At 34.9% G+C, this 15716-nt stretch overlaps 1 protein-coding gene and 1 long non-coding RNA gene across 2 annotated transcripts in view; one reads left to right on the top strand and one right to left on the bottom strand.

Moving 5' to 3' along the window:
• The window catches only part of LOC137407068 (uncharacterized), a 37314-nt gene extending 22063 nt beyond the window's left edge, over positions 1–15251 (top strand). The window contains exons 13-19 of the mRNA XM_068093674.1: positions 38–194; positions 3956–4254; positions 4443–4624; positions 9240–9448; positions 12960–13125; positions 14102–14280; positions 15010–15251. Coding sequence (XP_067949775.1) covers positions 38–194; positions 3956–4254; positions 4443–4624; positions 9240–9448; positions 12960–13125; positions 14102–14280; positions 15010–15251 — 1434 coding nt within the window. The remainder of the gene's footprint in view (positions 1–37; positions 195–3955; positions 4255–4442; positions 4625–9239; positions 9449–12959; positions 13126–14101; positions 14281–15009) is intronic.
• On the bottom strand, positions 5819–8149 carry LOC137406075 (uncharacterized). The gene is made up of 3 exons (XR_010979838.1): positions 7913–8149; positions 7302–7460; positions 5819–6503 (listed from the first exon to the last, which is right to left on the bottom strand). It is a non-coding gene; the product is annotated as an uncharacterized lncRNA (long non-coding RNA).
• Positions 15252–15716: the final 465 nt, after the last annotated feature.

Below are 15716 nucleotides of genomic sequence, written 5' to 3'. Positions count from 1 at the left end.
ATGATTTTTATCAAGACTTCACACTTTTGTCTCATAGGTGGCAGAAAAAGTCCGACAGCATATCTGGTCTCCAGTTGAGCCAGATCAACTTGTGCCCCTTGATGACAGACTTAGGCCAGTTTTGAAGACAGCACTTGATGTGATGACTTCTGATGCTGATAAAAATGTTAAACTTATGATTGCCATGGCTGAATGTAAGATAATCTTCTCCCTCTTTCATTCGTTCTTTTATCTCTCGACTTCCTCCCATCTCTTTTTTTCATACTAGTTCCCCTTCGCCTGTCTACTCTCTTTTTACTGTGTTCTCCTTCTCTCATTTCTTCTTCCTTATTTGGTGTCAGTGAAAGAAAGACTGATCAGATATTAAATGGGTAAGATTTTTTATTATAAGAATTGCTAGATTTCGAAACCCGTTATTAAAATTTGACTGAAAATTTACTTTACTATGTAATTTTACAAAAAATTTGTTCATTTTTATAATCGCCACATTTTATCCTGTTATAAACTGTACAATATAATAAATATTAACTTGAAAATAAATTGCAAATAAATGTTTTGTTGGTCATTGAGGTCACGATGGTAATGCATCTGAATGTATCATTCATTTTTATCGTTGTTCTCGGTATAAAAATAAAATAAAAATTCCGAAAGGTTCTTAAAGCTAAGTAAACAAATTTTTGTTACAGTTTGAATATAATTCACAAGCATTTTAATCTCCAAACACCATTTTTACCGTTATTATCACCTGCACAAGAGCATCACGCTGGTCATCAAAATTTGCCGTGATAGTAATAGGTTCACTTGTAAAAATTGTTATAACTACCTCTCTACTCCATCCAGACAAACTTGTAGTAAAATAAGAAACTTCACGCTTCTAGCGTTTTTTTACGATAATGATTGATCTTAAAATATCAGCATTGCAAAAAGAGTTTTATCGCAAACATGATACTCCTATTTAACTATGATTATCACGCCAGCAGCGCTAAATTAAAACGATCCCGTCTCCATCTTCAACAACGAATAAAAGATCTACATGTACCCGGTATATACTTCATTGGCGAAATAGAATATACAAAAGATTGCAAAGGTAATCATTGTGAATTGCTTCCTTTTGTTTTCAATAACACAGAACACATTAAACATGATACTGATACTGTTGCCATTGGCTAATTTGAGTAAGCTAGTGCTACACATACTAATAAGAGCGGTGAGAGCAAGCTTTAGTGACGTCGCATGTAACACAGTCGCTATGCGTATTTTTACTCAGATAATGTCTACCTGCTCAATGAGTAAATGGTATTTCATGTAGCTTAATGGGTTAGCTTGTCGCCTTGTGAATGGGAGGTTCCAAGATCAAATTTTCAGCGATATGGAATTTTTATTGCTAGATTTCTATCACTATAACTGAACATACGATGCGTAAAACGATAAAAAGACCAAAATACAAGCACTGAGATTTATATATATATGTGTATTACATTATATTAAGTGTTTATGCGGTTTTATTTTACTATTAACATTTATTATCTAAATAGTAAGTATCTGTATATATAAATATGTAGTAATAATATTAATAATAGTTATATTGTTATTAATTAATATAAATAGTATGATACGCCATTAAAATCACTTCTTACACTCAGACTACAACTGCTGTAAGGAAATATTTATTGTTCTTATTCTATAAAATATTAATTATTAGTGTTTTAATAATGTTAGTCATCAAGAATTTAACCAGTCACAAGAAGAGTTACTAATTTTTTGTTAGTGGAATTGTTAAAACAATAAATTATAAATATCATTCATTAATTATAGATGGCTTTATTGACTGCAGCATTTGTATATTGATGCAATTTTACTTGAATTAAATATCTTTTAATTTAATAATAGATATGGTGTGAATTCTTATATATCAACTAAATAATAATGTTTTACTTAGATCGGTTATGGAAGAGAGTACTATAAAAGCTATGCAGGCTACCTGGTATAATACTCTACTGGTGCAACTAATATTTGCCTTTTCAAATGGGCCTTCAAGAAAAATGCCACCTAAATTGAAAGAAGGTAAAAGTAGAAAAGAAGGCTAATGTAGAAAGAAAAGGTCAGTAGTGAAAAACTATTATTATTAAACATTATTATTATTATTAAAATATGACTGAGGAGAAGAGACAAGCTATGAGAGATGAAGTATGCAAAACACCAAAACAGTGTACTATATTCCTGAATGTAAGTAAATACAGAGTGTCGTGTTGCGCTACCAAGTTCATTAATGTCTTATGACTTAATGTCGCATGCATGTCTTATGACTATCCTTTAGTCGCATGCAATTGCATCCCGATGAGACATCACAAAATCGTCAATACATCATGGACCAATATATGGATTTTAAAACTTATTTTAGTTTTAGATAGATAGGCTGTTATATTATGACATACTAAAATTTTTGAAAGTTTAAACGTGGAAAAATTCACTAAATTTTATAAGATTTTCAGAACAAAAAATCTTACCCAAATCTGATTACCACAAAACTTGACTTACTGGTGAACAGCGCCTGCAATGGTACCCGCTTTCAAGGAATCTAGGCGCACGTTTTACCTCTCTGAACAGCTGGTCACAACAAATAGTTTGTGACACTGTTTTAATGCATTGACCTTTCCATGGATTTTAATTAGCATGTATATACTGTTAAAGTAGGTATCTGTTAACATGTCGGGTTATACTGGGTTTTAGTTTTTGGTTTTTTACCGTAAAACCGCTACTTGAATGCCACCTTTATTTGACCACCACTATAGGAAAACAGTTGAAAAATAGAGCGCCACCCTCTATTTGAATGCCACCTCCATTTGACCGCCACCTCTATTTGACCGCCACTTGGAAAATCTTTGATCTTTATGAATCCATATCGAGTGATCAGTAAAAAGGTGTCAACAAAATCGTATTAATAAATTGTTTACATCAATAACAATCAGTTCTCTTGTTGTCCAACTTCAAACCTTTTGTTAAAATTTTGAAAGCAAAACCATAGAAATAATTAATGACTGTCTCAGGTTAATACTAGTTCCTTGTTTAACGTGGTCTTTGTACTTCGAAGTACATATAAAATAACGTTTTACATTTACGATGGTAGATGAACAACTAGTTCTAAGCCAAAGGTTACATTAAGTGAGCAAAACTTTTACTCGTTGCATTTGTGCTGAATGCAGCACGTAAAAATTTTGCTCTGCCAAAAAATTATTTGGACGCTAATATTAACTAGTTCAGCAGTGCAGAAGAAGAGTTGAGGTCAGGAGATATTGTGCAAGGTATTGGACAACTGGAAGATGTTCGTTCCATCTAAAGCAACAATCAGAACATAGCTATCCGAGCAAACGATGGAAATATTTTTGTTTTAAAAAAGTTAATTTTTGTTTCTGCATGTAATGTAAGTATGGTTCAATTATGTCACTTCTTAATGAATATATAATTGCAGCATTTGATAGATTATTGTTATATAACTTATAAATTTGCAGATTTATAGCATATGATTTGATAGCATCATTGCAGTAATCTGATCTTACAATTGATCCATGCGCATAACTCCTCTTCTATTGCACATCAAAAGCTATGCGTGCTCAATGCATATTTATTAAGAGATCTTTGACAAGTTGGAGGTAAGATAGCAGATTTAATGCATCCAAAAGGTTTAATAATGTTCTACCGAAAAAGAAGGCAAAATATAGGTGACATTTGCTCCACCATATATGGGCTATATGTTTCTTCCCAAAATTGTGACGAGCCGTTTGAGAAAAACAACGCCACCTCCAATTGACCGCCACTATAGAGGAAGGGTTGCAAAATAGAGCGCCATGGCATTCAATTAGAGGTTTTACGGTATATATATGAATTCATATACTCTTATAGTGACTCCATTTTTAGCCTTATTGTATAGATTTATATACAGTGAGTGTTGTTGTAGTTAAGCTCTCCTACGCTGCAGCAGATGAGCTTCTCTACATTATTAATGAGTATTACCAAAGAGAAGATCGTAGGTTTGAGGTGAAAGATGCTGTTATTGCTCTCTCAGAGCCGGGTATTCCTGCCTATCGACTGCATTCGTCCGCTCTGATCTACCTGAGCAATAAGTGCAGTGTGTGCTTTGACAAGTTTCCAAGTCACGAGATGGCAAATCTGTGCTGTCATGACACCTCTGCTAAGGATATGGGCTGCTGCAAGGAATGCGCTAGAGGACAGTTTGAAGTTTTTATTACCGGTCAGGTTAGTTATACTATAGAGTGTGTTGCTGATGTTCTCCCAAAGTTTTAGTTAGAATTTTTATTTGGTTGCGTAGTTCACTTTAGTTAATCAGCTGGTTAACTAAACTGTTAGTCAGCTATTTAAGCTGATCATTCAGTATACTTCACCTGTATGGTCTTCGCGCATAATTTATAAAAGTGATTTTATAGCCTGTTGCTGAGTTTGTTTGTCCGGCTCGTTGTGGAGCTCCCGACACAACTGATTCAGTAGGAGCTGAAGAGTTCTTTGAAACCCTGCTAAATGTAGTATTCCCAAACATTGGACTTTCTCCTGAGCTCATCGCCAAGTTCAACAACAAAATCGCCATTTGGAGACTTTCTTTTGAAAGAAAGTAAGTTTGCCGATTGGTAGCTTTTACTACAGCGGCTATTCTAATCTGATTTGAAAACTAAAAGAGAACAGAAGTGTGACACAATATTTTCTGCTTTGATATATTATATATCTAAATCTCAAAGTTCATCGTTAAGCCTGTCCTGCTATAGCTATCAAAATCTAGGAATGAAAGATCCGCTCCGTGCCGGATTTGATCTCGAAACCTTTCATTCACCAAGTGATAACCAACCCATTAAGCTACGCGAGATGCAATTAATTCATTAGGCGATATATGAATATGCATAGAACTCTGCATTACGCAACGTCGTTTGACAATATGGATGGTAGCTAAAGGCTGGTTGACGCTATATAGCCACATCTCGGCTTTGATGCCACAAGACTTCGGTGATCGTCAATGATAACAATGCTCACACCACTGAACTTAAAACCCCTGGAATGGCAATCACGTGACTTTTACGTTGATAATAATACGTAAACGTATGCGCCATATTGGAGAGCTAATCGAATGCTAGTTCCGTTTGTAAACAAACGGTGAAAAATGACAGAAATGTACATGTTGAATAGTTATTTTCCAGCTGGGTGTTAATGAAAGCTACTCCTACACAACGTTTAGAGTGCCCTGATAGAAGAAAACCTATTTATAACATATGGAGTAGGATATATCAAATGATAAGTAGATGTATAATAGATTTTCGTGGACCATGTTACTCATACAAACTGTTGTATTACAAATGCATAAACCCAGCAAATGATATATTCAGGCAAATAACAACTGTTCCATTATATTAAAATTTATATTACATATGCATAAATGCATATGGAAAAACTTAGCACATGAAGTATTTCGATAAAAACAACACATAGGTATGCTGCCAAAACAGACACTGTTTTCAAGATTTAAGTGATAATAGCTTATGAATGTATGATATGTATAATACAGTATCTGTAAAAGATGGAATGAACTACTGCAACAACTAAACGGAAATTAACAACCGTTGTAATAGAGAATAATCAAAATAATGCAAACAAGGAAATGCAGGAATTAGTGTAATCAGATGATTAAACTTATACATACACGTTACAGAAACTGTGTAAAAGGAGATTTGTATAGAAGTGGATATTGAGCCAAGGTGCATCAGTTTCTTAGAACTAAATTAGATTAGGAATAACAGCACAACAACAGCTGCAGATAAATATTACAGTGATTATATTATTACTGGCCTTTAAAAAATACTACTTTAGTATTGTATGCCACAAAGATGCACCTTGCAGTTTGAGTGCAGGATTTTAGCATAATGATGCTGTCGGAGATCATAAAACGACTGAATAAAGTTTTTCATCAATGACGCAGTGGTTGGATATGCCATCTGCCGTATCCGTAAGGTGTTTCCCAAAGCATAACACATCACTAGACCTTACACTACTGATAAAATACACCACACAATGGAGTGGATCTGGCTTTGTATGAATACGAAAGTGTTGATCTGCAACTAGCAGGATCCTGATGACATCGTCTGATGGACGCACCAATCCTCCATTGTTTTGTAGCTTGAGTAGAGTATAGAGATGTCGGTACTGGATATTTGACTTAGTGGTAACCAGCAACTGACGGCCAATGTCACGACAGCACTTTAGTTAGCTTTTGCACAATGTAGCCAGCTATATAGACTATACTGTTACCTATAACAGAAATTTGACATCTGAAATCATTGAGTTCCACAAACTGATCAACTTCTGGAGTAGCCTGTATGATGAGAATCTCGTTTTGAGCAGTAACATTACCTGTCTTACTAGCATCTGATTCTGCACCACATTTGATGATAAGTCTGCGAAGGTAGCCTTAAACTGAGTAACAGTGGGATTATTATTCCAACCCCCTAAACAAAAGCATCAATTATAACAATTACATAAAATCAACAAAAATGAATGTCTTATTCACATAAACGTAGTACCCTTAATAAACAACCATACAAGTAATAAAATAAATGAAAATAAAACAGCTCAAAATGCTACCATATCGCTATGTAAAATGAAAATGTAGCAATTTTCACTGGAAGTCATTCACACCCATCTTAGGCATAAAGCTTAATGGTTGACTTGCAACAAAATTCACATTACCGTTATTTGATATGAAAAGATTCACCATGTCTTACCCTGCTGTGTTGTAGGCAGGGTTGTTAAAAATCGATGATCTTTTTTAAATCAAAAAAATCGATTTCTATTGTTTTATTTGATTTTTTTTATTTAAATCGATTTTTTTGATTTTTTTGTTCCAAAAAGATGTTTTGTGTTCTAAATTGCAAGTTATTGCTATCAATTTGGAATTTATGATTTGCAGGAGTATTATGTAGTTTTATTACAACAACTAGGAAATGAAAAAAACATTTACACAGTTAACATTTGATAAAAAGGACAGCATAATTTATGCGTTGGACATTAAATCCCAGAAACGAAGATGAAGAATCACAGAGAACAGATCACACAACTGCTAAGCTGCAGACATATTCATAGGCACTTGCTGTGGCAGCTGTCACTGTTTTGGGTGCTGTTTGAGGTTTCTAAATTTTTTTTAGATTATAGCTACTTTAAGTTGAGCAACCTTGCAGCACTGTGCTTGACAATATGGTTTTAAATTTAATCATTAAAAAGTATCATTCAACATTGAAAAATATTACCTTTAAATGGCTTCAGTCGAACGTTTTAACCTGCTGTTAAAACATGGATCATTGAAATGTTCGTTGCAGATAAGTGCTCAAGGATCAGGCTTATTCACTCTTCTGCGGTTGCGATACCATTGTAAATAACGAGAGTTCTCAGTTGCTTTGTTTGGAAATCTAAAAATTAAAATGAAACTGTAGTAGTTAATTAGCAACAGTAGTAATAACAATAGTATTATTACTCTTATCTCCTTACTGCTAGCTAGATCCAGGTACAACAATAAATAATATTATAAGCACGACAAACACTTCCTTCAAATATAAATATTTAGAAATAACCTAATGGGTTGTAGTTCTAAAATATTAATATAAAAAAAATTCAAAATTTAAATAATAAAAAGCCTTCGTTCTGAAGGAAGAACATTTCACTCACTAGCTTATAAATTTATCTAATCACCGACAAAATACAGTCAAACTCGTACACTCAGTAGTGACACTGATCGACTCTCACTCACCCAGTGACTAGTGTAGTAGAACTAACTAGTGGCAGTACTAACTAGTAGTAACACAACTATTAGTAGTCGTAGACTTGAGCAATAGTAACAGAACTAGTAGTAGAAGTGACTCACTTGTGAAATGTCATGCCTTTTCCTTTAAAAGTCCATTCTTGCAGTTTTTGCAGTTCATGGAATAGCAATAGCACTGTGCACCTACACCCTTATCTCTCGTACATAAATTATTAGTAGCAATCTCAGTAGTCTGTTCCTTTGATTGAGCGGTGTATTCGTGACCTTCCATAGCTGTTAAATCTGAAATTAGATTTCTTTCTCACATTGAACGCAATGAAATTAACTTGAACATTAACTGATAATGGCGTCGACCGGATTTCCGTACTCGTGAATGACCTCTTGCCATTCCAGGGGTTTTAAGTTCAATGGCTCACACTATCACAAACCCATTCGTGTTTGCATCAGCAAATCTTCTGATGTAGTGTTCTCATTTTTCTATTTAAATTTTTGCAAAAAAAACCTCATTATTTTCGCGTGCTGGAATCAAATACTAGTCTCGCAGCAACTATCATAAATAGAAATAAATAAGTCACGCTATCCGCGACTGCAAATTACTATCGCTGACATGGTTCACATTAAAAAGACGGTCGTCATACAAAACCTTTCAATGAAGGTCTTTAGCCAAAAACATTGGATCTGCTATGGTTTTATGGCAATCAAACAATTTTAGATTTTACAAGATCATTAAGGAAGAAGATTGATATGATTTGGTACTAAAACTTGTGTTGTTTCTTACTGGATGATACTAACTCCCTAGTAATAGTCAATTGTTCGTAGAAAAGTAATTACGTTAAACCGAATATTGCTTGCATTATCGTGGCCTGATTAGGTGAATTAGATGAAACAGCCAAAAGATTGATGCTTTGTGATGTCCAAATCAAAACTAATGTTTCATTCTAGGTTTTTTGGAGATTCATCCACATCTAAACTAGACATAAAAGTAAACACTGTTCAGTTGGTTAAAATTTAGTCTTTTCAAATTTTGTGTATGACATTGTGTAGAGCCCAATTTACTTGAGTTTGACCTCTTTGAAGCATAATTAATTTGACACATAACAGGCACATGGTCTGTTTACTGCCCTGAGATAGCACACATTCAGGCAAGATCCAAAATTTTTTTTCCAGTTTTTTGTGAAACTTGTTAACAATGGCAACATCTACACATCATTAAGTGAGTGAGAACAATCACTTCAATACTGGCAACCATGTAAATGCTCGATTAAATGTGTGAATAAGGAAATGAAACAAATTTTACCTTTTTCTTTATTACCATACATGTGACTAACCAAGGTCTTTTGGCAAGTCAAAGCTAGATTGTAATCACCTTGTGATTCCTAACCATCAAGTTTGCTAACTTAGATTGTAAACGTGTTAAGTAAATCTTCAGCTTCTATTGGTGCCCAAACGCCAAGTGTTGTGAAGATGGATATGGGTTTGTGGATGACCGAAATGTACTCAAGATTGCCTGTCCTCGATGTGGGATATCTATTAAATGCCGGTCCTGTGAAAAACCATGGAAGGATGAGCATGAGAATAAGACATGTGACGAGTTTGCTACGTGGGAGCGAGAAAACTCGGACGAATACGTCGAGGGAGGTGAGTGAGCAGGACCTCAATTTTTTGTGTTAGATGCATGTCTTTAAAAAAACTTTCAAATGACCTATTCAAACAAGTTATAATTTGTTGAAATGAGCCATTGCTATACACTTTAGATCGCTTTAAGATAATGTAGAGTTTGAGTAATGAGTAATTTATTTTATCACGAAACACGGCTAGCACTTAGCTATCAGCTGAAAAAATGACACCAGTTGTCTGCAGATATATATCTGCTAAATATTCGTTACTGAATTTAAGATCGAGATACTACAGGATGTAGTGGTTCTTTCTAGATCCAAAAACATATGAGCATGAAAAAAAAAGTCCGTTCAGCGGTTCGTAGTTTCGGAGGAAGAAATTGCTATTAAACCATGTGAAAAACTTGTTTCAATTCAGCCTAACTTAATATACACTAATATACTTAATAACTCAATATACATGGTGCTCTATTTTTCAACCCTGTCGCTATGGTGGCGGTCAATTGGAGGCGGCGGTTCAAGTAGAGGCTGGCGGTGTATTTTTAAAATGAATTTTGGGAAGATAAATTTAGCCCTATTACGGGCGAAGCAAATGTCACCTATAATTTGCTCCTTTTTTCCGGTGGAGCAATGTTGAGCTTTTTTGATGCAATAAATCTACTAACTTACCTCCAACTTGGCAACGATCTCTTAATAAATCTGCATCGACAAACCGAGAAATATCACTACTAGTTGATATCTATTGCTTGCAATTGACCTGCGATGATATTATAGCCTGTGTCCTTCTTTGCAATTTGTTAGCATTTTCAATTTTTTTCATTCTAAATTTAAAACAAAATTTTTTATTTTATATCTATATTTAACATTAGTGGATAAAAGCTCACTGCACTCATTGATATGTTTGCTACAGTTTACAGCCAAAACTAGCTTTTTAAGTGCAATAGAAGTGGAGTTATCAGCATCGATCCATTGTAAGCTGTGTTAAGACAGCCGCGCGGATGCTATTAAATAACATACTATAAATCTGCATATATTTATAAGTTATACATGTACAACAATAATCTAGCAAATGATGCAAATATCTATTCATGAGTAAGTGACATAAACTAACCATACCTATATTACAAGCAAAAACAAACATTTACGTTTTTAAAACAAAAGTATTTCCATCGTTTGCTCGGATAGCTGCGTTCTGATTGTTGCTTTGGATGGATCGAATATCTCCTAGTTGTCCAATACCTTGCACAATATTTTTTGGCCCCAACTCTTCTTCTGCACTGCTGAACTAGTTGACATTAGCAGTCAAAGAATTTTTTGGTGAAGCAAAACTTTCTCGCGCTGCATTTAGCACAAATGCAACGCATAAAAGTTTACTCGCTAAACATAACCTTTTGGCCCAAAACTTATAATTCGTTTTTTTATATTCATGTTCTTCGAAGTATTAAGACCGCATTAAAACAGGAACTACTATTAGCCTGAGACAGTTAGTAATTATTTCTATGGCGTTGCTTTCAAAGTTCACCTATCATTGTAGATTTGAACTGTTTTTATGTATGTATGCTACTTCGAAGTAGAAAGACCGCGTTAAACAGAGAACTACTACTAGCATGAAACTGTTTGTGATTATTTCTATGGTGTTGTTTTCAAAGTTTTAATGGGAAAAAGCGAAAAGCTTTGGAGTTGGACAACCAGAGAATTTATTGCTAGTAATGTAAACGAATCATTATAAATACGATTTTGTGAACAGTTTTCTACTGATCATTTGATATTATGGGTTCATAAAGTTCAAGGTGGCAGTCAACTAAAGGTGGCGTTCAAATAAAGGGTAACGCTCTATTTTTCAACTCTTCTTTCGTAGTGGCGGTCAAATAGAGGTGGCGTTCAATTAGAGGTTTCGTGGTATATACTGTTGTTATGTTCGTGTTATTTATTATTTAAAATTTTTGCCAACCCTTTCACTTGAGAAACCATTTTATTTCAAGATACTTTGAACATCATTTGTTTGAAATTACATAGGGCTGTAGAATTCAATATTTCTCTAATTTTCTATCGTACATTGGAATATTCATTGCAGTTAGATTTGGCAGTTGCAAAGAAGGGTGTCGATATTTGTTTACAAAGATCTTAGCAATAATTCTGTCAAGTTAAAAGAACAATATGTTAAAGCATATCCAAAATGTCCAGGCTACAGATACAGTCAAACATGGATAACTCGAACTTCACGGGACCGAGCGAAAGTGTTCGAATTATCAGAGCGTCCAAGTTATCAGAGCACTGTCACAAGTCCATGTATTCACTTATTTATTAGTAGATACATCTACATATACAAACTATAATATAAATCAAAAGCACAAATGGCTTGTTTCAAATTAAATGCTTCTAATGTAAAGTTTAAAACGTTTTTATCAAAAAGTATAGAGATTTTTCTATCACTTGAGATTGGTTCGTTGTTTGAGGTGATGTTATTGCCAGGACGTTTTTTAGATTGACATTGGCAAAACTTGATCGTTGTTGAAATGCTCAAAAGAAAAGACATCTTTTTCTTTTGAGCGTTTTACCCACGATCAATTTTGCCGATTTTTCTTGAAGTTTATGCAAAGATTACCTCACTTTACCTCGCTTCTGAAAGGCGATCATTAAGCGGATGTTTGGTATAAATCAAATTTCACCAAACCTTTAGAAAATTCGTTGACAAAAATATTTTACCGATGGTGGTAATAACGATGTTTATGAATTACGAAAAGTTGAGGTTTACCTCTATGGCCTGGAATAAAGTGATTTTCTAAAGCTAAAGCGATAACAACCGTTTCGGTAGCCGTTGGACAAAAACAGTTCGAGTTAACAGTGTCGATTTCGAGTTATCTATAGCAATTTATCATTACGTGGGAACGGACCAAAGAAACCGTTCGAATTAACCATGTTTTCAAGCTATCCGTGGGCGAGTTATCCATGTTTGACTGTAATTAGTTGCGGTGTATACTATTGCTGTGATGCTTTACTGGCCTACTTAGAGAAAGCTTTTTGTCATTCTTATATTGTACTATTGCTATGGCACCAACTGGCCTACTCAGAGCAAACTAACTTGTCATCATTCTTATATTCTACTATTGGTATGGCACTATACTGACTGATTCAGAGAAAACTTGCCATCATTCTTATATTCTACTATTGGTTTGGCACTATACTGATCTATTTAGAGAAGACTTACCATCATTCTTTTATGCAATTATTACAGGGCTGTACAATAACTGTGCTTATTTTATATGAGCTCTATCTAACCTATATAAAACTACTTGTTGTTCAGCACTCTGATGTTTTTAGTAACATCAAGAACAGTAATTTATTGTAATAAACAACAGCAACAAGTAACAACAGTAATTATTGAATAAACTATTTACTATCAATTGTGTCATATTCGATGTGAAAAAAGGGTGAACATCAAAGGGATTACCAAGATATGTGGTCCTTACCGATTTTTAACCTAGTAAGTCTTTAGATAGTTATTCCTTAGCTAGATTATCGTTTTATTACAGTGCAAAGAAGAGACGAGTTAATGACTCTGTTCGGTATTAAATGTCCTAAGTGCCAAAAGCAATTTTACCTGTCAAGAGGAGGATGTATGGATTGCATCTGTCCACAATGCAAATATCAATTTTGTAATGGATGTGGAACACCCTTGTATCCCAAGGAGTGTCCCAAGTAAGTGGTTTTTTTAGCATTGATTGATTTATATAGCTTGTTTATCGATTCGTTCTTACCCTGTTTTTGTTTTGAATACTGTTAATTTGGTGAGTGATTGGTTCTTGTTGCCACAACACTAGCATCCTCAAATAAAAACAATGCAATTCGAAATTTTTAACAACGTTAAAGGGTTACTTGTGTCAAATTTTGAAAGTTTATCAAAATATATACATATTTGTCTATCATTTGAGATTTTGTTGTTTTAGCAAGTCTGACTGTCAGGGTGTTTTAAGATTAAAATCGACAAAACTTGTCCGTAGTTGAAACGCTCAGAAAAAATGTGCCTAGACTTCCCCAAAAATGACGTCAATAATAGCGCTTCTTGTTTATAAGTGATAAATATACAGTCTCGTCAGCAACAGGTAGTCATATGCTAACACAGCATTTAGAGGAAAACGATGGAAAAAATTGTAACCAACCTATCCTTAAATTATTGAAACATCTATAGTTATATATCGAAGGCTATATTTGAAGTTATATTCCTGAAGTCATGAGCAAATACAAAGTAAAGAATATGTCAATAGATGTATATGTCAATATATGTCAATAAATGACAATAGATGTATATGTCAATATATGTCAGTATGTTAATATGCGTCACCCTGCAACTTGAACGCAATAGCCAATGTCATAATGAGAGGAACAAACAAGAAGTGCTGCTATCGACATAATTTTCGGAGTATTTTTCTTCTGAGTGTTAACTGCAATCAAGTTTTGTTGATTTCATCTTAAAATATCCTGGCAGTCACATCACCTAAAACAAAAAAATTCCCAAATGATAAAAAAGTATCTGTACTTTCTGATGAAATCTTTTAAAACTGGACGTGAGAGACCATTTAACAATGTTGTCAGTGTTAGAAATGTTAAACGATGTTAACGATGTTAAAATAAGCAAGACAGCTTGAACACTGCCTTTGTTTAACTTTACTTGCAGAAATGCGCAGCTACAATGTCAGAGGCTTGGGTTGCATGGTCACCACCCTCGAAACTGTCATTCCTACTTAAGGGATTTTTCTACTGACCAGCTCAAGCGGCTGCTTCAGGAAAATGAGGTTGAGTTTAACTCTGGAGCCAACGGAAAAAATTGTCAGGAAGTGCTCGAGAAGGATAATAGTAAGCAATCAAATTTATTTGTTTGAAGTCGTAAAGTGAAGAAAATCACTTGGGTGTGTAACCCATAGGTATGTTAAGTGGGGTTAGTTACTGGCAGCTTTTTCAAGGAAAAGGTTGGGCGTATCATTGAGTTATTCAGATAATTTCAGTGTCTATCACAATTTTTTCTTCAAATTTCTTTTTCGCAATGACAGCCATGTCAGATGCATTACAGCTACGGATGTTTCACTAATGTAGATTAATGGACTCCTCATGTTCATCTATTAATAGTACTAGTTGTTAAATAAAGTGCAGGTACATACCTTGATACGACACTGTAGAATGAGGTGATCCGTGAGTTGCCGTATAGCTTATATGTCATAGCACCGAGAAGTCAATAAAGCTGTTAATCTGATAGCTTTTATACCATGGCAAAAGCATCACTTACCTCGACTTGTCTCACCATTGCCTTAGACATCGTTAGGCTACATAAGACCTCAAAACACGATTACACACCATGCCCCCTCTCCTAGGAAAAGGCCACCTCAGAAGATCCTAATTTCATGTATTGTCATTTCCAATCAAGTTACAAACTTCCAAAATTAAAACTACAATTTTCTTTTAATCCCAAATACTCTATCATCTCCTTCGCTTCTCAAGGACTCTTCCTCTGCAGCTAGATCAAGGGTCTTGGACTCCTCTAGACCAGTGCAGGCATCTGTCGTACTGACAGGCTTGCTGCTTTTATAGAACCCTGGGGTCTCAAAAGACTCCTCCAGGGAGCTTTTAGTAACGTCTACAGTTTCCACCCTGGCCTTTTCTGCACTCAAGCTTTCCTCCCTGGAATCGCCCTCCAGGCTTGGATTACAAGAGCCAGGTCTAGCAGCCTTCTCTGCTTAAGCATGGGCGCCGGCAGAAACGCTGTCTACCGCGGGCCAAGCCTTCGCAAATCTAGCGGGCAAACAGGCTTTCACCTTGGCCATTTCAGCTAAGACACCTTGGAGGGCGACAGAGCTCTCTTACTCCTCACTCAATTCCATTTCCTCTTTCTCTAACTCTCTAATCTGCTCATCAAACCTGCGCTGTAACCTCTCTCTCTTTAACCTAATATTTTTCCTTTTCTCCACAAATTTATTCTCATCCATAAAGTTGTCGCTTTCTATTTCATCTAAAAACTCATTTGCTCTGTTCAATATAGAGACTTTCTGAACTTTCCCACTGTTCTTTATTACACCGGCATAACTAGCACCAGATCGAGAAATTGATTCACTAGCTGACGTTATGTCTAATTCTCTTTCAGCTTAATCCTTAAGACCAGATACCATTGGTTTGGGTGTTAATAAACACATAGGTTCCATATTTTCCTTCAAGTTCATTTTAAAACCCTGAAAAACGTCAGGAAACTTCCTTTGGTCAAAATCATTTTTGCACATACTAATAATGTCAAGCAATTTTGG

Source organism: Watersipora subatra, chromosome 10 (assembly GCF_963576615.1).
Source record: "Watersipora subatra chromosome 10, tzWatSuba1.1, whole genome shotgun sequence".
Lineage (NCBI taxonomy): Eukaryota > Metazoa > Bryozoa > Gymnolaemata > Cheilostomatida > Watersiporidae > Watersipora > Watersipora subatra.
This window is presented reverse-complemented; position numbering and strand designations above follow the sequence as displayed.